Genomic DNA, 22,410 nt, shown 5'->3' on the forward strand with positions numbered 1-22,410 from the left:
TAAATAACTAAAAAATACAGCACGGGGACCCTTCTATTTTTGATAAACAGCCTTGCTGAAGCTGACAGCTGGGGGTTGCAGCCCTCAGCTGTGACTTTTGCCTGGCTGGTTATCAAAAACACAGGGGAACCCACACTGTTTTTATTTTTTAATTATTTATTTACAGCGCAGGTGCCGGCTGATGAATATTCCCAACAGCCGCTCCTGCCCTCACTGCTATTAGAGGCAGCAGGTGTCGGCTGATGGGAGCAGTAGTCCCATCAGCCGACACCAGTGATCGGAGGTAAACTTTATAGCTCCTGTCACAGCTGCACGCGCAAGCTGTCTTTAGACCGCATGAAAATTATGGCTGTCTGACCAATGGTGATGATTTCAACGCCAATCAGAAGCGATGGAAAAAATCATTGGATGTTCGGGCCCCCCATTCAAGTAAATGGGGTCTGGGTACTGTTCTGGTACCCGTACTTTTTATAACTGTTCGGTCAAACCCATTGTACTCGAACATCCAGGTGTCCGTCCATCTCTATTGAAGAGGTGTCAGTCAGACTCCCTCATTACTAAACCATAAGTAAAGAGTTAAATAAACACACACAAACACATTGTCACCTATGTAGGAGCGTTAACAGAATAAACCTACACAGTCTGTAAACAAACAGCAGCTGTTAATTTTTTTCAAAAAATGAAAATATAAAACTGCGTGGCTACTGCATGGTTTTCATAACCAGCAGAGTGAAAGTCGATGGCTGATGTTAATATTCTGGTAGGAAGCCAATAACCATGAAGGTTCCCAGGCTATTAAAATCAGCTCACAGCTGTTTGCTTATCCTTTATTGGCTAGTTTACAGGGAGACCTCAGAAGAAAATTGACGTAGGGTCCCCCTATACAAATCTAACCAGCAACAGCTAGGCAGACAGCTGCGGGTTGATACTAATATCCTAGGAAGGTGCCATGGATATTGGCCCCCTCCTAAACTAAAAACATCAGCTCTCAGCCTCCCCAGAAATAGGATGCACCAGATCTGGCACTTAGCCCTGCTCTTCCCACTTGCCCTGGTACTGTGGCAAGTGGGGTCATAGTTGGGGGGTTGATATCACCTTTGTTATTGTCAAGTGACATAAAGCCCAGAGGTTAGTAATGGAGAGGCATCTATAAAACACCTCCATTGCTAACCCCATTGTGATGATATAAAAAAACACCCAAAATAAAGTTCTTTATTTGAAATAATGACAGAGAATCCTTTATCGAATCTAAATTAAACCATATTTACCGAGCGCCTAATCCACTGAAGCCAATATCTCCTGTAAATGAATTAATATAATAAACAACAATATTCCTCACCTGTACGCAGAGAAGATAATCCATAATGTCCCACAATGATCCTGATGACTTTGAAAGCAGTCATGATGTGACTGACAAAGGATCATCATGACATCAGTCATGATGTCACTGACAAAGGAGCTTGTAATAACTACCGCAGTGTGTATCACTGAGCTGCCATGAGAGAGGTCACACGAGTTCTTCAGCTGATGAGCCCCAGTGATCTCACTTAGAGGCACCACCGCTGCATGTGAAAGTTCCGGTCAGTGTGTAGCTAGCAGCCACTTAAAGCAGTCAGATCTCCCAATGTGACTGTTCTACAAGTGAGATTGCCGTGGAACTCTGGATTATGTCGACTATGGCGGACAGGAGAGTATATGGTTGTTTATTATTTTTGATTGTTTACAGGGGACAAGGGCATCGGGGATTTGGGCTTTAAGGTGAGTATATGTTGTTTTTTTATTTTACATTTTTATAGGAGACAAGGGCATCAGAGATCTGGTTTTAGACAGTATAATGTGTTTTTTTTAATTTGATTATGTATTTAATTATTTTACATGTTATATACACATATATAAAAAAAAATTTTAAAGTTTGAGCACAGGCTCGGCTGAGAGACTACTTCTTCCATGAGCACCTGTTATAACTGTTATCAGTGACAACAGACGTGGAATGATGAGTAGCAGTCTCTCATCAGCTGATGCAGGTGACCTGTGGTAAGCTTTTACTGCAGGTCACAACTGCTGGATCACACTGACATCTTGACAGCGTGACTCCACAGCGCTCTTACCGACAGTATCGATCTTATCGGTGGTAACGTTACCGCCGATTAGAACTGCTGGGCCAGTGTTTCCCACTCTGTCAAACAGATGACAGCAAGGTAAACACCATAGGGAGTCCATAAAAACGCAAGCAAAAACTCAGCAAACATTTTTATACCTGCATTTTCGCTGTGGATTGACTCGCACACTGACTCAATTGAAGTCAAAGGGTGAAAAACACAAAATCTGCACAAAGAATTTACATGCTGTAGATTTCCACTGCAAATACTCAAAGTATAATTACTGATCATATGCACAGCACTTCAGAATTCTCATTGAATTAGCTGGCATAAGGATTCCCTAGTGTTTGTAGCCCATTACTGTGCTGAAAGAACGCAGCGAAAATGTACCAAAAACACATTGTGTGCACACAGCCTAAGCCTCCATCATACTCTATTGCAAGGAAGTTTTCCAAATGCAGTCTCCTGGGAATGGAGTAGCTGAAAACTGTTCTCTCGGCCTTGCGTTCTGCAGTCTTTTTGCACTTTAGAATAAGTAGCAGGTGCACACTGGCATCACATTCTCCCAGCTGTTGTAAGTCTATTTGCAAAATAAAGTCTCTGCTTGCTTTAGAAGTTATTTCCAGGACAAGGTCCATTCCTTGGCTCTTCTGAGTTGGCCTTTCACTTTGTCCTGGTGCCACTGTACTCTGCTCTGAGTCCTGCTCCGTTTAGCCACCAGTCAGCAGATCCTTGGATTTGTCTGCTGTCTCTATTCCTCTGAGCTCACAGAGGTTAATCAGAGCCTCCTTACTCTGCTTCTTGTATATGGCAGCCATATCGGTATACAACCTTTCTCCAAATAAAATATAGAAAAGAAAAACGGGAAGGGGAAACTGTTTGCAAGTATGTCTAAGTAAGAACTGAGTTGGACTTTGTACAACTGGAGACCTCCTCACACAGATACCAGTTCTTTAGTATAGGGAATAATTGCGTAAACCAGAAGCTAATGCTCTTTATAGAAGTAAAAAAAAAACAAAAAAAAAACAACTCTATCCTACCCCTTGCCACATTCACTCTTCAGCACATGACGTGGTTTGCACCTGCAAGGGTTAATTTATCTCCTCTCACTCAATCCAGCTCTCAACCTCAGTTTTAGGCTATAAAGTAAGCATGAATCACACCCCGACATTTTCATCACACCCCGATTTCTTACCGCGCTGCCATCATTAATCAAACACTCAGGGTGATGAGTCCCCAATATATGTTACTGTCAGACTCTCAAAATGTCACACACTCTCTGGAAAGCCATGTATTTTTTAGAGCATACAAGGATCAAACTTATTAAAGATTTTAAGCTTTAATATGAAAATATACAGTGCTTAAAATAAAGTATATAAAAAGGTAAAAAAATAAAATGACTCACAAATATACAAAACAGTTATAAAATAAAATAGCAGAAATACCTAAACTTTTCAGTCTACAGTTATCTTCTGTTTCCTTGAGGGAAGGAGAAATTAATTATGGATCACACCAGCATCCTGGGCAATCCCCACATATAAACAACTTCTTTTGCGCCACCATGGTTTTTATAGTCGTGACCTTACTCTCATATTTCCAGGATGGCCCGTATTGGCACCTTTAAAAGGTGCTGTTTGTGACTGAACAATAGGCTAATGTATAGTTTTGCATTTCAGATATCCTGTGCTTCCCTTATTCCTCTTTATACAGTCAGTAGGAAATATTCTGCCTATGCCATGGTCCATGAGCAAAGGTGTCATGTTGGACACCTCCAGCAAAAACCCCTTTGTGTTTGCAATACTTGTATATCTAGTTTCACCCTTTTGTCAATTAACTCTTCTGCTGTTATGCATTTCTGTTGTTGATTATGGTGTGTGTATTGCCTTTACAATGGCCAATTGCAAAAAAGATTTTTAGCTTTAAATTACATGCATTTAAGAGGAAAAAAAAGTTCTGAGGTGGACAAATGCTGTGGAGCTGCTGGTTAAAGGTAGTTGCTCTATAAACTGACTACGACCTATTACTTTTCTCTGGACCCTAAATCACCAACAGTCTCATCACATTCTTATTTTATTGGGTTTGAACCATGTGCATGATTTGTATTTTTTCTTCATTATGTTCTGTTTGATGCTCCCTGTCATGCTCACATGCAGAGTTCATTGTATGTTGTCTGTTAGATTCATCCACCCTGCACCAACCTTGCTGAAATCATGGCAAAAGGTCATTCTCCCATCCCGGGCACACATCAATCTACAGCCAATTCTGAGGACCTGGTAAGAGCAACAGGGGGTCCCTAAAGGGACACTAAATCTAATCACTACTAACTACCAGATAAAATATTAACCTCTATATATATATGTATGTGTGTGTGGGTTTATAAACTGATATCAGTGTATATTATATATATTAACAGTAAATACTATATTTTCTGGTGTATGAGACTACTTTTTAACCCCTGAAAATCTTCTCAAAAGTCGGGTGTCGTCTTATATGCCGGGTGTCGTCCTATAGGGCGGGTGCGGAGCAATCTGCGGTCGCCACATATGGTGGCGGGAGCAGTCCCGATGACGATGTGAGGAGGTGCCTCACCGGGAAGGTGTAAATGAAGCAAGCTGCAGGCGTCCGGGACACTTGGGGTATGGAAAAAAGAGAGAGAGCCATGCTGTGCCAGAAAAACATGTCTCTTTCACCCGTCTGGCCCGCCCATGTATCCTATTACCTCCTTCTCTGCCTCTCAGATCTCACACACGCATGCCTGCGCCGCTTCACTGCAGTCCTTGGGAGCAAGATCTGAGAGGCAGAGAAGGAGATAATAGGGTACAAGGGTGGGCCAGATAGGTGAAAGAGGAGTGGTTTTCTGGGCACAGCACTGCTCTCTCTCTCTTTTCCATACCCGGGCATATCAGATGCCTGCAGTTTGCTTCACTTACACCTTCCTGGTGAGGCGCCCCCTCACCTCGTCATCAGGACCGCTCCCCCCACCATATGCAGCGATCACAGATTGCTCAGCACCCGCCCTATAAGACGACACCCGGCATATAAGACAACCCCTGACTTTTGAGAAGATTTTACATTTTAACTGGAAAAGTTGGGGGTCGTTTTATGCACCCAGTCGTCTTATACGCCGGAAAATATGGTTAACAGATACAGTATATACATGGATCTGTTCTTGCTGCAGTTTCCCAATATACTGCTCTAGCAGATAGAATTATAAGTAAACTTTTTAACATCTGTGTTCATTAACTCGTACTCACCTTTTAAAGTGGACCTGTCACCAGACCAAAATATGCCAAAGCTTACTTTACTTCCACTGCTCCCCTGAATATTTAGTTTGTTTTTCTACATTACAGTATTCTATTTCAGGGATATGGAGCCTTTTTATTTAATGCTACTTTTTATGGTCTTTACCAAGGGAGTGTGGCTCACAGGGGTATTAATGCAGTGCAGCCGACACGCCCTAGAGGATCCTTTGATAAAAATCAGCACTAAATAAAAACGTATGCATTTCTAGAGCCGTATGGCAGATTTAAAAAACAAACAAACAAACGAAGCAGAATTCTCAGGGGAGCATATTGGGAATAAAAAAAGGCCAATTTGTATTTTGATCATATTTTTTCTGACACTGATACCAAATATATTTAACCCCTTTAACCCCGAGGGTAGTATGCACGTTACTGACTAGGCCAATTTTTACAATTCTGACCACTGTCCCTTTACGAGGTAATAACTCTGGAACACTTCAATTTGATCCCGGTGATTCTAAGATTGTTTTTTGGGACGTATTGTACTTCATGATAGTGGTAACATTTCTTTGCTATGACTTGCGTTTATTTGTGAAAAATACTGAAATTTGGCGATAATTTTGAAAATTTAGCAATTTTCCAACTTTGAATTTTCATGCCCTTAAATCACAGAAAAATGTCACACAAAATACTTAATAATTAACATTTCCCACATGTCTACTTTACATCAGCACAAATTTGGAACCAATTTTTTTTTTGTTAGAACGTTATAAGGGTTAAAAATTGACCAGCAATTTCTCATTTTTACAACACCATTTTTTTTAGGGACCACATCTCATTTGAAGTCACTTTGAGGGGTCTATATGATAGAAGATATCCAAAAGTGACACCATTCTAAAAACTGCACCCCTCAAGGTGCTCAAAACCACATTCAAGAAGTTTATTAACCCTTCTGGTGCTTCACAGGAATTTTTGGAATGTGGAAGAAAAAAATTAACATTTAACTTTTTGCCCCAAAATTTTTTACCTTAAATACAATTTTTTTTATTTTGACAAGGGTAACCGGAAAAATGGATCCCAAAAGTTGTATTTTCTCCTGATTATGCCGATACCCCATATGAGGGAGAAATCCACAGTTTGGGCACATAGCAGAACTCAGAAGGGAAGGAGCGCCATTTGACTTTTTAAAATCAAAATTTGCTTTAACAATTGGCGGACGCCATGTCGCATTTGGAGAGCCTCTGATCTGCCTAAGCAATGAAAATCCTCCACAAGTGAGACCATTTTGGAAATTAGACCCTTCGGGGAACTGATCAAGTTGTGTGGTGAGCACATTGAACCCTCAGGTGCTTCACGAAGTTTATAACGCTGAGCTATAAAAAAAAAAAAAAAAAAAAAGCTAATTTTCCCCACAAATATGTTTTCAGCACAAAACATTGCATTTTCATAAGGGCAACAGGAGAAATTGCTCCATACAATTTGTTTTGCAATTTGCAAGAGTACGCTGATGCACAGAAGGGAAGGAGTGTCACTTGACTATTTGAATATAAAATTTCCTGGATTCATTAGCACACGTCTTATCCCATTTGGAGAGATCCTGATTTGCCTAAACAGTGGAAACCCCCCACGAGTGACACAATTTTGGAAAATAGACCTTGAACCCTCAGGTGCTTCTCAGAGGTTTATAACGTTGAGTTGTGAAAATAATAAAATCATATTTTCCTCACAAAAATATTATTTTAGCCCCAAGTTTTTAATTTTTCTAAGGGCTAATAGGATTTTTTTTACAACAAACTGAGGTCCATTTTTCCTGAGTGCCCCAATACACTACATGTAATTGGGAAATATTTATCAGGCACAACAAACCTCAGAAGATAAGGAGCGCCAGATTTTGTTATGGTTTGCAGGTACCATGACCCACTGGGAGAGCATATGGGGTGCCAGAACAGCAGAACCCCCCATAAATGACTCCATTTTACAAACTACACCTCTCAATAAATTCATCTAGGGGTGCAATGATCATATTGACACCACGGGACTGTCACAGAATTTTCAACCATTGAGCAGTGAAGAAAATTAGTACAATTTTATCATCAAAATTTAGTTTTAGCCCCAGATTTTACATTTTCACTCAACAATTATGTAAAATGGCACCAAAATGACAGCTGTCACACACTTCTCATCATGCGTTTCAAAAACGCAAACGCAGGAAAAAACGCATGTAAATGCGTCAAAACGCCGCAATTGTGTTAAAACATGCAAAAACGCATGCGCCTAAAAAAACGCAGCGTTTAAACGCGTTTTTTCACCAAATGCGTTTGCATTTAAAACGCTGCGTTTTTAAACGCAAATGTGAAACCAGCCTAAGTGCGGGAATTGGCGCATCTTCGGCTACTTTCCCACTAGCGTCGGTACGGGGCCGTCGCCATGGGTCGGCCCGACGTACCGACGCAAACTGTGAAGAAAATGAACAACGGGGACAGCGGATGCAGTTTTACAACGCATCCGCTGCCCCATTGTAAGGTCCAGGGAGGAGGGGGCGGAAAAAGCGGAACGATGGACAAAAAAACGTTGCATGCAACTTTTTTGTCCCGACGGACTGCAAAAACACGACGCATCCCTCGCACGACGGATGCAACGTGTGGCAATTCGTCGCTAATGAAAGTCTGGAGAAAAAACGCATCCTGCGGGCAACTTTGCAGGATGCGTTTTTTCTCCAAAACAACGCATTGCGACGGAGGCCAGACGACGCTAGTGTGAAAGTAGCCTTAGAAAGCTGGTGTTTGTAGTCGGGGGGGCAATATCCATGGCCCCTTCCTAGGCTATGAATATCAGCCCGCAGCTGTCTGCATAGCCTTTTCTTGGTATTAATTTTTGGGGAACCCCATGTCGTTTTTTCTTGGGGGGGGGTCCCCCTATTTTAATAGCCAGTAAAGGCTAATTATACAGCTGCGGGCTGATATTCGTAGCCTGGGAAGATCCATGGGTATTATCCCATTCCAAGGCTATAAACATAGGCCCCCAGTCGCTGGCTTTCCCTCTCTGGTATAGAAAATTGTGCGGGAGCCCACGCCATTTTTTTTTTCTATTTTTTTTAAATTAAATTATTGCATTTAATCCCAGGGTCACATTTGCGAGAAACTCGCACAAGTCTCACACCTCAATACCTGGCACTGCCGCAGGCACTCGAGACCGGAGTGTGCATGTATTTCTATGTAGCTGAACACTCCGGATCCAAGTGCCGGCGGCAGTGCCGGGTATTGATGCGAGAGACTCGTGCGAGTTTCTCTCAAGTGTGACTCCGGCCTAACGCGGATTTTGTGTGTGTGTGTGTCTTTATTGAACTCTTTATGTACCATTTTATTATGTTTACTACTAAACATCCGGCTTGGTATTATCTATTTATCTATCCATCTATCTATAGATAGATCTATTTATAGATCTATCTATTTATCTATAGATCTATCTATACAGTAGATCTATCTATTTATCTATAAATCTATCTATATCTATCTATAGATCTATCTATCTTTCTGTGTGTGTAAACATTATTCTTCAATGCAGTGTGTAAAAAAAGAGGTTGGACAAGAAATGACATCACAATTCTTTTTTTTTTTTTGGAAAATAATAGATCTTTATTTAGCCTACAAAAACGCATACAAATCTGCTTCAAAAACGCATCAGACCCACGCGGATTTTTACCTGCGTTTTCTGCCAAGAGATTCAGAATCTGCTCAGAAAATTCCACAGGCAAATCTGTAACGTGTGCACATACCCTAATGGCCAAATTAACAAAACACGGTGGATACCAATATACATCAATGGGGTCTATCCAGCATTGGGGTCTGCTCCTTCCCATTGCTGCTCCTCTCCAATGCCTCTCTTCTCCTATACTTTTCTTCTCCTATGCTGCTCCCCTCCTATGCTGCTCCTCTTCTATGCTGCTCCTATGCTGCTTCTCTCCTATGCTGCTTCTCTCCTATGCTGCTTCTCTCCTATGCTGCTTCTCTCCTATGCTGCTTCTCTCCTATGCTGCTTCTCTCCTATGCTCCTCCTCTCCTATGCTGCTCCTCCTCTCCTATGCTGCTCCTCCTCTCCTATGCTGCTCTCTCCTATGCTTTTCTTCTCCTATGCTGCTCCTCTCCTATGCTGCTCCTCTCCTATTTTGCTCCTCTCCTATTCCTCTCTCCTATGTTGCTCCTCTTCTCCTATGTTGCTCCTCTTCTCCTATGCTGCTCCTCTTCTCCTATGCTGCTCCTCCTCTCCTATGCTGCTGCTCCTCTTCTATTCCTCTCTCCTATGCTGCTCCTCTTCTCCTATGCTGCTCCTCCTCTCCTATGCTGCTCCTCCTCTCCTATGCTGCTCTCTCCTATGCTGCTCTTCTCCTATGCTGCTCCTCTCCTATGCTGCTCCTCTCCTATTCCTCTCTCCTATGTTGCTCCTCTCCTATGCTGCTCCTCTTCTCCTATGCTGCTCCTCCTCTCCTATGCTGCTGCTCCTCTTCTATTCCTCTCTCCTATGCTGCTTCTCCTCTCCTATGCTGCTCCTCCTCTCCTATGCTGCTCCTCCTCTCCTATGCTGCTCCTCCTCTCCTATGCTGCTCCTCCTCTCCTATGCTGCTTCTTCTCTCCTATGCTTCTCCTCTCCTATGCTTCTCTCCTATGCTTCTCCTCTCCTATGCTGCACCTCTCCTATGCTGCTCCTCTCCTATGCTGCTCCTCTCCTATGCTGCTCCTCTCCTATGCTGCTCCTCCTCTCCTATGCTGCTCCTCCTCTCCTATGCTGCTCCTCCTCTCCTATGCTGCTTCTTCTCTCCTATGCTTCTCCTCTCCTATGCTTCTCTCCTATGCTTCTCCTCTCCTATGCTGCTCCTCTCCTATGCTGCACCTCTCCTATGCTGCACCTCTCCTATGCTGCTCCTCTCCTATGCTGCTCCTCTCCTATGCTGCTCCTCTCCTATTCCTCTTTTCTATGCTGCTCCTCTCCTATGCTGCTGAAAGCTAGCATTTCAGGCCAGTGGCTTGAGCCTGCCACCATCCTGAACTGTCAGATTTCAGGAGGAACTTGAAATAACACCTACTATTTGTACAGGAGAGGTGATAGAGGCCTCAATCTTTGTTATCTTGACAGTATTTGGCTGTTAATGTCAATGCCATAGATTTTGAATTAACGGCAGTACACATTTTTAACCTCGGATGCCCACAAATTACATATCCCTTTACAATTCACTTCTTTTGTAACTCTCCATGGGCTTTTATTTTTAGTTTTAGGTTCTTTTTTTTTTATTAGCATTCTGCCCGCACTGTAGATACCAGAACTTCCATTTCACTTGTCATTGTCAAATGGCTTACCTGCCGAAACTGAAGACTCGCCTCTCTGTTATGTTTTGTATGCCATTCACCAGACAGAACAGCAGGAGCAAAGAAACAACCCCCTGTCCTGACTTTCTGTAATCTACCTGTTTTGCTAGAGACAGAATACACTTAAAATCGAACAAAAAGGGAATCAGCCAGTAGGATCTATTTTGCTAGCTGTCTATATGGGCATACAGGTCATAGAATGCTGAATAAAATATCTTGATTTCTGCTATCCGAAGTCTTATTCAAGAGTAATCCACATTTTTCTTAACGTGTAAATGAAGCATTAAGATCTATGGGCCGGACATAGATCTCCCCGAGAATCTGCCTCTAGAGCTTATTTGAAATAAAAACAGGTGTTACCAGTGTGAGACATGTAAATCAGGAGAGCGGACTGTCAGTCGTTACATGTCTCACCTTGGTAATGGCATGTAATGTCACTGTATCTGTCCTTCCTTCACCATAGATGTTTAAATGTACGCCTTTCCTCATTCAGATTCCAGATTCCATCATCTCTCGTGGGGTGCAGGTACTACCGCGAGACACTGCATCACTCAGTACCACTCCCTCTGAATCGCCACGGGCGCAGGCTACATCAAGGCTTTCCACTGCTTCCTGTCCAACGCCAAAAGTAAGTAGATGTCAATGTATAATTGTACATAGCATCCGCAAGGCTAGGCTCAGAGAGGAGTCACTGACGAAGTGAGTATGATATGACTTAATTTCTTATTACTCGCCTGCATGATAATTTGTATAGTGATTATATAAATATATAGTAACTTTATAAATTGCCAAGCAAGCACTAAGGTCATCTGACGTCTTACGACATGCTCACAATTTAAAATTCTCTGAAACATTAAGTGCTTAGAGCAAAGGGATCACACACCCTTGTAATAAAATGTAGCACCATTATAGAACTAAACTTTCGGCTTCATAATATGCTTGATTTTATTAGTGTAACTATATGTAATGACCGCTACAGGGACCTGAAATCCACAAACTGTGACATGTACAGCAGTCCATAGACAGCGCTCCATGTTTTACTACATTTTTGCTGTAGAGTCTGTGCAACTACTTCTTATAGGTGGCTGTTGTGTTGCTCTAAAGGCCCCGTCACACATAGCGACGCTTGAGCGATTCCGACAACGATACGACCTGTCAGGGATCGCTCAAGCGTCGCTATGTGGTCGCTGGTGAGATGTCAAACAGTGAGATCTCACCAACGACGCAGCAGCGATGCGGCGACCTGTAGCGACCTGTACAACGATGCTATTTCATGATGATTCAATGGGACGTCCTGTCAGCGAGGTCGTTGGTAAGGTGTCAAACACAGCGATGTGTGCTACCCAGCGGGACCTCAACGATCAAAAAATGGCCCAGGCCATTCCGACACGACCAGCGATCTCACAGCAGGGGCCTGGTCGCTGCTACGTGTCACACATAGCGAGATCGCTACTGAGATCGCTGTTGCGTCACAAAACTTGTGACTCAGCAGCGATCTCGCTAGCAGTCTCGCTGTGTGTGACGGCGGCTTAACGTTGTTACTTCTGGTGGCATGGGTAAGATTGGTACCTGTGGTATTGTGCTCATAAAGATGAGCCTTTCAGAGAGTTAGTAATGGACATCATGTGTAATATGTGCTGCATTGTGGTGGAGGAGGAGAGAGAGACGCTCACACCCCAGCAGCATCTGTACAGGGAAGAGGAGAGTGAAATTTGGTGTATTCTTTGTAAACATTCACAAGTACATGTAAGATATCCTGTTCGTGTTGTACTGAAGGATGCCCACTGGAGCCAAGCTTACAGCCAGGTTGCTGGAGAATTTATGATCGTGTTTGCAGCTTGAAATTGACTTCAATTTTTTTAAATAAACATCTTACCTTTTTGAGGTTTGGTACATTTTAGAGAAGATCTTGTTCATTGGAGTCATCTTCTGTTAGTTTTTCTGAATAATATGTCATTTCAAAATAGATGTCAGACACATATCTCACGGTACTGTTCATATGCAAGTCAGCTGTCCTAAAGTAGAAAGCGAGATGGCTTTCTAGTGCCATCTATTGGAGACCGCTCCATATGAGACAATATCTTGTTTCCTTTTAGAGGAAAGCTAATTTGCATAGTTTCCTTCCATGAAGCATTGCCTGCCATCTAAATCATCTCCACAATCAGAAACACTCTCCTGTACGCTTTCTATAGAGGGTAACACACGGTCTTGGTTCATGAACATGGGTTCTCTTTTGCCTCTAAACTTATTATTTCCGGAAAACCTTTATACATGGAAAAGTTCATTGATGCTCAAGGCGTGATAAACATTTTTAAAGAACTTCATTTTTTGTGACATTGCATAATCTCTTCACCTATGGATGTAATCCTCATTAGTTTCCATTATTTAACCCCAGATAGGAAAAAAAAAGAGGGATTATTTGCTGTTGCCATTCGTGGAAAGTTTAAATGTCAACCACTAGGCCAAAATTCTTCACATCCATCTGTAAAGTCCACTCCAACTTGCATTTAGTGACCAGTGAAATGAACTTTAGTAGAAGTTTCATGATGCGGCTGAGGGAAGCCCAAAGGCATTGTTGCTTTTGGGGTCGACTCAAACTTTGAATGGGCCCAGGCCAGTAGAAGAATAAATCCTATACTCGCCACATAATTTTTTCCTTACCCTACCCAACAATGACAACAACTTTTAAGGTAGCGGAAAACCTGTTTAATATTCAAAACCAATGTGCAGTGTTTTGGAATTTATCGGGTCTCGCTTTTGGGCACCATGAATTCTGTACACAAAGGTTTGCTTGATTGTGCTTTTGGACATAATTCCTATCAGTATTTAGCCCATGTGTGTCTTAATGAATCTCTTAAAATCCAATGTAGTTGAGCAGGTGGTCCTTCCAAATCCTTGGGGGTAAACAACCCTTAGAACCCTATTATTAGCAAGGGTTCACCTCCTTATGTAAAAAGATAGCACGGTCAGCATTACCCCTTGGCTAGAGTAGAGCTACAGTCTATTCACAAATATATATGGTACTCGGGAAATATTAGCCGGTAGCAGTGGTGCAGAGTCCAAAATCTTTTCACATAATCCAAAATACCACAACTGAGAACCGAAAAAAGAAGACTTGCAAACAGCATTTATCTTTCTGATGAACGATAAGCCAAAACCATGGGTCAATAATTCAGTAGCAGGATGAGTCTAAAGTGGTGGCTGTTTCGCATCTTTTCAACACTTCATCTAGGGTGTTTTTGACACTTTCTTTTTATCATCGTTAATAAAGACGATAAACACGATTTGTGAGTGGCATCTTCTTTTTTTTGTTTTCTTACTATTAAGGTTCACCACCTATATCTTTTGAACCCTTTAAGCTGGTGATGTTTGTTGCAGTAACCTTGTTCCCCCGAAGTTAAGGAGCTTCTTCTCTTAGTGTGCTTGTCTATGATGTAGCAAATTCTTTGTGAGTAATACAGATCACATATGTATTCTCTGTATATTTGCTTTTTTATCCATCTGTATGTGATCTCTGTACGCTAGTTGTGCAAACTTCGGAAGGTTACTATATATTTTTCCTGTGAATCAGTGTTTAATGTGCAACTTTTTGTATAATGTTCTAATTAAGTGAAGAAATAAGTCATAAAAATAAACAAGATCCTCTTGGTCCCTTAATCTCATCCCTTTTAGAATGATTGACAGGATGTTCAGTCTCTCTCCTACTGTTCAATATCTGCCTGCTTCACCAAATTGAGAAGATCTTCGATATCCCTTCTCTCTGCCAATTCTCCACTCGCCTATCTGATTGACAGCTCCTCAGTGTTGCTACTCCCTGCTGAGATCTCACACTGCTCAGTACAAGGTGCAGATGGCAGCCAGAGAAAGTGGCAGAGATTGAACACAAATGGACTCATGAGTAGAGTTGAGTGAATATGTTCGGCATCAGTCTGAATTTGCCATTTTTGTACCCTTTTTGTGCCAAATTTATGTTTGACGATCGAATCCAAAGATATTAATGCATTTCTACTTCCATTGACTCCAATGACGTTTGGCCAATATTGCAAATACAATATTCGGCGCCAATCGCAATCAGAACTGAATTTTGATAAATGTTTGCTCAACTCTACTTATTAGTTTTCGTAAGCTGTGAATTCATCCGAGCAACCTTTTGCAGAAAGTAATCCAGTGAGAAATACTGGAAATTGCGGCTCTGAAGCTTTCAGAAATGTGAACGCAGCTTTGCAGTATAATACAGGCTGTAACTATAACCTTTCATATAGTTTAACGCTCTTTTTTAAGAACTTTTTATGCTCAGTGACCCAAATTAAAATTTTGACATTGCAAGGACCTAATAAAGTCTCAGTACTAAAACTAAATGCACAAGGCTACCTAAATTCTTTCTTCACCGACCAGAAATAAGAACCTGCTGAAATACGGTATATCATGATCTGGAAAAAAAAATGAAAGAAATGCAAAAAATAGAAATAAAATAGTGCAAAGGGCAGGAGAAATTAAAATCTGAATATGCTGCAAATATAGCTGGCTTATAATTCATAGAAAATGAAGGGCTCTTAATTATGACCCCACCTTACATGTGTATGCTGCCGACCAGAAATTATCATGTTTCTTGCCCTCTAGCCAACTGAAGCCTGGTTTTGGGTCAGACAGATCACCCCCGGGAAGTTTTCTTATTTTTTTTGTTTCTTTCACAATAAGCAAATTGTTCTTCACTGATGAGTGAGATTCTATGTGAATGCCGAAGCATTCACCCACACAAAAGTTGTCACAACTGATTAGAGGAGATACGTTCCACCCTTACCCTATGGAAGATGGAGAATACATTGCACAGTTATTTCTATAGAGTAGATTTTACCCCTATAGGAATTTCACTCCCCCCTTTCTACTACTTTGTGAACGGTAGGTAAATTCATTTTATTATATATATATATATATATATATATATATATATATATATATATATACAGTGGGGCAAAAAAGTATTTAGTCAGTCAGCAATAGTGCAAGTTCCACCACTTAAAAAGATGATAGGCGTCTGTAATTTACATCATAGGTAGACCTCAACTATGGGAGACAAACTGAGAAAAAAAAATCCAGAAAATCACATTGTCTGTTTTTTTATCATTTTTTTTGCATATTATGGTGGAAAATAAGTATTTGGTCAGAAACAAACAATCAAGATTTCTGGCTCTCACAGACCTGTAACTTCTTCTTTAAGAGTCTCCTCTTTCCTCCACTCATTACCTGTTGTAATGGCACCTGTTTAAACTTGTTATCAGTATAAAAAGACACCTGTGCACACCCTCAAACAGTCTGACTCCAAACTCCACTATGGTGAAGACCAAAGAGCTGTCAAAGGACACCAGAAACAAAATTGTAGCCCTGCACCAGGCTGGGAAGACTGAATCTGCAATAGCCAACCAGCTTGGAGTGAAGAAATCAATAGTGGGAGCAATAATTAGAAAATGGAAGACATACAAGACCACTGATAATCTCCCTCGATCTGGGGCTCCACGCAAAATCCCATCCCGTGGGGTCAGAATGATCACAAGAACGGTGAGCAAAAATCCCAGAACCACGCGGGGGGACCTAGTGAATGAACTGCAAAGAGCTGGGACCAATGTAACAAGGCCTACCATAAGTAACACACTACGCCACCATGGACTCAGATCCTGCAGTGCCAGACGTGTCCCACTGTTTAAGCCAGTACATGTCCGGGCCTGTCTGAAGTTTGCTAGAGAACATTTGGATGATCCAGAGGAGTTTTGGGAGAATGTCCTATGGTCTGATGAAACCAAACTGGAACTGTTTGGTAGAAACACAACTTGTCGTGTTTGGAGGAAAAAGAATACTGAGTTGCATTCATCAAACACCATACCTACTGTAAAGCATGGTGGTGGAAACATCATGCTTTGGGGCTGTTTCTCTGCAAAGGGGCCAGGACGACTGATCCGGGTACATGAAAGAATGAATGGGGCCATGTATCGTGAGATTTTGAGTGCAAACCTCCTTCCATCAGCAAGGGCATTGAAGATGAAACGTGGCTGGGTCTTTCAACATGACAATGATCCAAAGCACACCGCCAGGGCAACGAAGGAGTGGCTTCGTAAGAAGCATTTCAAGGTCCTGGAGTGGCCTAGCCAGTCTCCAGATCTCAACCCTATAGAAAACCTTTGGAGGGAGTTGAAAGTCCGTGTTGCCAAGCGAAAAGCCAAAAACATCACTGCTCTAGAGGAGATCTGCATGGAGGAATGGGCCAACATACCAACAACAGTGTGTGGCAACCTTGTGAAGACTTACAGAAAACGTTTGACCTCTGTCATTGCCAACAAAGGATATATTACAAAGTATTGAGATGAAATTTTGTTTCTGACCAAATACTTATTTTCCACCATAATATGCAAATAAAATGTTAAAAAAACAGACAATGTGATTTTCTGTTTTTTTTTTTCTCAGTTTGTCTCCCATAGTTGAGGTCTACCTATGATGTAAATTACAGACGCCTCTCATCTTTTTAAGTGGTGGAACTTGCACTATTGCTGACTGACTAAATACTTTTTTGCCCCACTGTATATATATATATATAGTGTTACTTTTTTTTAAGGTCTGTGGTTTGGCATAGTCAGGTGCATCTGATGTTTTCTGAGAGTGAACTAATCTTTGCCCTCAATCCAATTAAAGAAACATTTTTTTTTTTGCATCCTTTGTTTGTTTTCACATATTAGTGATTTGATTGCTGTTCTTGCTTAGGCTGGGACTAGTCTGTTTTATTGGCCTTTACTCCAACTTTGAAGGGTCTGGAATTCAGTGTACGTAGGGTGAAAACTGAAAAATATTCAGGCCTGCGATTTCCTACAATCTCCAGGGCCTTCCTGGAGTGTACTTATATATACTCTTTATGAATATAGGCGTACAAACATAACTTTCGGGGGTTCAGAGTAGCAAATAGCAGATTTTATTAGCTACGCAAGTCCTGCCTGTGTCCACCCAGCTTGGTCACACCCCTCATAAATGTTTTTGTTCTAGTAGTTGTCTCATGAGATCTGTCATATGCTGTGAGATTTCACAGGATGATCGGTGGAGGCATGGACTCTATCTCAAGGAGTCAAGTAGTATCTGGCACCAAGGTATTCGCGCAAACTTCCTGTAAGTCTGAGTTGGCCTTCATGGATCGGACGTGCTTTTCTAGGACATCCTAGAGATGATCGATCAGATTTATATCTGAGGAATTAAGAGTCAACATCTTGCCTTCTTTGTCATGTTCCCAATAATATTTTTTTTTTTAATGTTTTAAGACTAAATAAGGTTAGAAAGTCACTTGCACCTTGGTTAGATTGCATGAGGAAAAAAATGTTTCTCTGTACCAGTGAAATTTGTAATGATGTTTTGATCCATTGGTAGCACTAAAGACGTCATATTTGCATAAATATATGCTACAAACATCTTGCTGTGATCTACTGTAATTCCCGAAGCTGAAAAATGTGTCTTGCCAAAGATGGTTTTGCTGTTCTCTGGCAATCCTGTGACTTGGCACACACTGTTGAAGAAACCAGTCCTTGAAAAGGTTTTCAGTCTTTTCATTGTGTCCTGGAAACCTAACCGCTCCAACAATCTCAGCTCCTCCATTCCAAAACGTTTACTCCTTCCAGACTTTGACTCCATCACTCGAAGCTACAAAAGGGCACATGCTTCTTATTCCCATCGAAGGTTGGCCTGCTGACCATCAAAATCGGTTTGCCCCCATGTAATATGTAACTTTACAGTTATTCATAGTTGTAACCACTTTTAAGTATTTTTTCCTGTTTCCTGTTGTTCCCAGTTTCCTTGGACTTATCTGCCTCATGACTCATTACTGCGTTAATTCGCTTCTTCCTGGGGCTTTGCGCCTTTTTGCGAATTGGACTGTGTAATTTGTCCAGTCACCACAACAGATGATCCCATTTACTCATCTGTGTCACTTTTCTGGTGTATATCTTCAGACTCTTTCCGCCATCACTTCTCTCTTTCTACTACATAGATTTATATCTTCATTTTTTTATCGATTTGCTATATATTATATTATAGACATAGCTTGAATGCAGAAACAGACAACATAGGTGAATCTAGTCTGCCTTTTTTAATATTATTGTTTTATATATATTGCTTGTTCCAAGAATCTAACACTATTTCCAGGAAGTAATCCGATTCTCATGTTCTATAACTTGGCATGCTGGCTGGTTCCTTTTCTTTAGCATTCTACCAGCATTATAGGTCCAAGAACTCCATTTCCTGCACTTCTCTCTATGTAATGCTCTTGCTGCTACCATTGTTCACTGGCTTGCCTTTCAGAACTGAAAGCCCACCGCTATCATGCCTACATGAAATATACAGTAGATACATACACACACCCCGGTACGGTCACTGCCAGCTCCACAATAACAAAAGGACCACTAGCTGCCACCACCAATCAATTAAACAGGACGAATGGACACTCATTACATGTATCGTATGGCTTCAGGGGTGCCTTTACAGAGCAAGAGAATCAGAGCTTTTAAATTTTATATTTAATCCAGAAAGATAGGTTGTTTATAAAAAAAAATATATAAATGTTTTACAAAGGGGACAAAACAAAACCGCATTTACAATTACATAAAATAAAAAAGGATAACAAAAAAACATGCTAAATTTGGTCACGGGAATGGCACACATTTCTGGAGGAAAGAACTCTTTGTGAAAACATGGATCAGTCTTACACAGCTATGTATCTTCCTGGCATTGAAGAATGATCATAACTGGCGTTGGCTTTTTATCAGCTACTAAGTTACATTTGCACACCTCCCCTTGATGACCTAATTTGGGGTGGATTTGTGGGATGTTCTCAGCCCTTCAGGATTTTATGAAGTCACTAACTTACATGATATCTTCCCTTCTGAAGGTCCCGAGCGTTCGATAGTGGCATCATTTTTTTAACTGTGATTTTATCTTGCATAGGGACAAAATATCACCTTGTTCACACCGTCTATCAGACAGTTATTCAGTTGCAGGGATTCTAGTGATCTTACAGTGATGCGAGTTAATGTGTCACGTACATTCCTTCTCTACTATCCTGGAAATCTACATTCCCATAAATATTGGATAAATACAAAACCCCATATTCATATCTGGTCTATGGAGAAATTACGACATCTTATTTGGTCTCTTGCGTCTGTCTTTTTAGTAGATACGTCTAAGCATTTGCCTACGGATGGGAAAGTAATTGGTATGCCAATCTAAACTCAGATGAAATACCTGTGAGATTTCACATGCAATACATACACTACATGCAATACAAATGACGTAGGGGGGGCCAAACAGTAATTCATTTGCATAAATTATTTTATTACTGATTTTTCACTGCTATTTGTTTTGAAGACAAATAGGTAAGCTCATTTATATGATGTACATGTCATGTATTTTAGGTTACATTAAACATTATAACAGATTCCGTTTAATTGACCGGCCCTGCCCTGTTGTAAGAATTGCTCAAAAAGAGACCACCTGACTTATCTGTGACCCTGAGTCACTTCTCATGGACAAGCCATTTGTCGGGTTGTCAAGGAGTCCGAGGTCAATAGCCAGGAGGGAACATCATAAACAGAGAGAAGAGACAAAGTCATAGTCAGGTATCGGTCCGAGGTCTAAGTACCATAAGGATAGCGGATCAGAGAAAAGATGTTAAAAAGACGGATGGTCAGAACGTTGTCCAAGGTCAGGCAGCGATACATAAACAAGCAAGGAATAAGACTAAACCAAGAGTAAACCAACCACACTTAGCAGAAGCTACGGCTGACAGCTATCCGGGTGCTGCCAGGTCAGTTAAATAGTTGAACAATCAAGGGAACCAGGAGCACCTGATGAGCTAAGCACATCCCAGTCTCAGATTAGACGGCCAAGCTGTCAATATAAACAGACAGCTCAACATACCCCTGCACTAGACTGGACAACTGTGCTGTCAATCACACTACAGACTCCTCAGCACTGAGGGGTGGAATCGTTGCAGTACCCCATCTTCTTGGTGATGCCATCAGACCAACAGCTTTCCCAGGAAACTTCAGATGGAAGGCTCTGACTAACCACCCGGCCTTCATATCTCAAGCTGAGACCCAGGATCTCTCCTGAGCTTTGTATCCCCTCCAGTGGATGAGATACCGAAGGGAACTTCAGCAATTGGAGGAAGTGGGGACAGTGACGACATGACCGAGGGGACAAACTCCTTTAACAGGGATTTATGGAAGACGTTAGGGATGCGGAGAGATGGAGGAAGCTTCAACCTAAAGACCACTGGATTGACCACTTCCAGAATTTCATAGGCACCGATGAACTTTGAACCCAACTTCGCCGATGGTACCTTAACTTTGATATTTCTAGATGACATCCAAATCCTATCTCCAACCTTAAAAACAACCCACTAATCTTCTATCGGCCTTCCGTTTTTAGTGAATCTGAGTGGTCCCATTATTCTTTTAATCCTCCAGACATCCCCAAGTCTCTGCACAATTAATTCCACCCCAGGACATTCAGAGCTAATCCTGGAAATCTCACCAAAATTAGGATTAAAACCATCATTACATAAAAAACGGTGAGGTTCCCGTAGATTGATTTAGCCTACTGTTATAGGCGAACTCAGCAAGAGGTAAGAATGAAGACCAGTTGTCCTGCTGAGCTGCTACAAAAGACATAAAAATTCTTTCCAAAGATTGATTTGTCCTCTCAGTCTGACCATTGCTTTCAGGGTGGTAGGCAGAGGAAAATAACAAGTCAATCCCGAATTTACAACAAAAAGCTTTCCAAAACTTAGACAAATTGCACTATCCTATCGGTCACAATGTTAAGTGGAATCCCATGTAACGTTACAATATTAGAAACAAGCAACTTGGAGAGTGTCTCTGCAGTTGATTAACCTGACAAAGGAACAAAATCAGCTGCTTTGCTGAATCGATCAACCACCACCCAGTTTTCTCACTAGACAGAAGCAAATCTCAGATGAAATCTATGGAGAAATCTAGGTGAATCCATGGTCTTTCTGGAATTGGCAATAGAGCCAATTCTCCGGCCGGCCAGCTAGACAAAGCAGATACAAGATCTTTTAATATCATTATGCCTGGACGGCCACAAAACTCTTGTAACAGACGCAATCTGAGGTACACAGTTACAAATAAATTGGATCCTGGAGTAGGAGAAGGAGCCAATGACAGGACTCTACATATCTTCTCTTCCAACTCGGGGGTTACCATAGCAACCACAATACTCTGAGGAAGAATGGAGGACAGAGGTTCTGGAGGAGAAATTGAATTGAGAATACGTGATAAAGTGTCAGCTTTCATATTCTTACAACCCTGCCTGAATGTGATGGAGAAATTAAACCGAGAGAAAAACCAGGACCATCTGACCCGTCTGGAGGTTAATCATTTAGCTAATTCAATATAAGCTAAATTCTTGTGATCAGTGACCACAATAATTTGATGAACCATGTCCTCCAAAAAATGCCTCCATTCCTCAAAGGTCAATTTAACAGCAAGTAACTCATGATTCCCAACATCGTAATTTCTCAAACCTTGAGATTTGCCCCCTTTCATGTAAGAGGTTTAGCAACCTGAGAAAAAACCTTGATAAATTTCCTATAATAGTTGGTGAATCCAAGAAAATGTTGCAAAGTCTTAAGGTCAAAAGGTTGAATCCAATCAGTTATGA

At 41.4% G+C, this 22,410-nt stretch overlaps 1 protein-coding gene across 40 annotated transcripts in view; it reads left to right on the forward strand.

The window, feature by feature from the left end:
- Positions 1 to 22,410, forward strand: part of GPHN (gephyrin) — a 490,719-nt gene that overhangs the window by 297,224 nt on the left and 171,085 nt on the right. For 23 of the 40 annotated variants that reach the window (XM_069726522.1, XM_069726549.1, XM_069726561.1 and 20 more), the window contains one exon: positions 11,195 to 11,329. In XM_069726522.1, coding sequence (XP_069582623.1) covers positions 11,195 to 11,329 — 135 coding nt within the window. Of the gene's footprint in view, positions 1 to 4,276; positions 4,373 to 11,194; positions 11,330 to 22,410 lie in introns of all 40 variants that reach the window. The other 17 variants (XM_069726492.1, XM_069726580.1, XM_069726438.1 and 14 more) reach the window with 1 other exon arrangement.

The sequence above is a fragment of the Ranitomeya imitator genome, chromosome 1, assembly GCF_032444005.1.
Source record: "Ranitomeya imitator isolate aRanImi1 chromosome 1, aRanImi1.pri, whole genome shotgun sequence".
Lineage (NCBI taxonomy): Eukaryota > Metazoa > Chordata > Amphibia > Anura > Dendrobatidae > Ranitomeya > Ranitomeya imitator.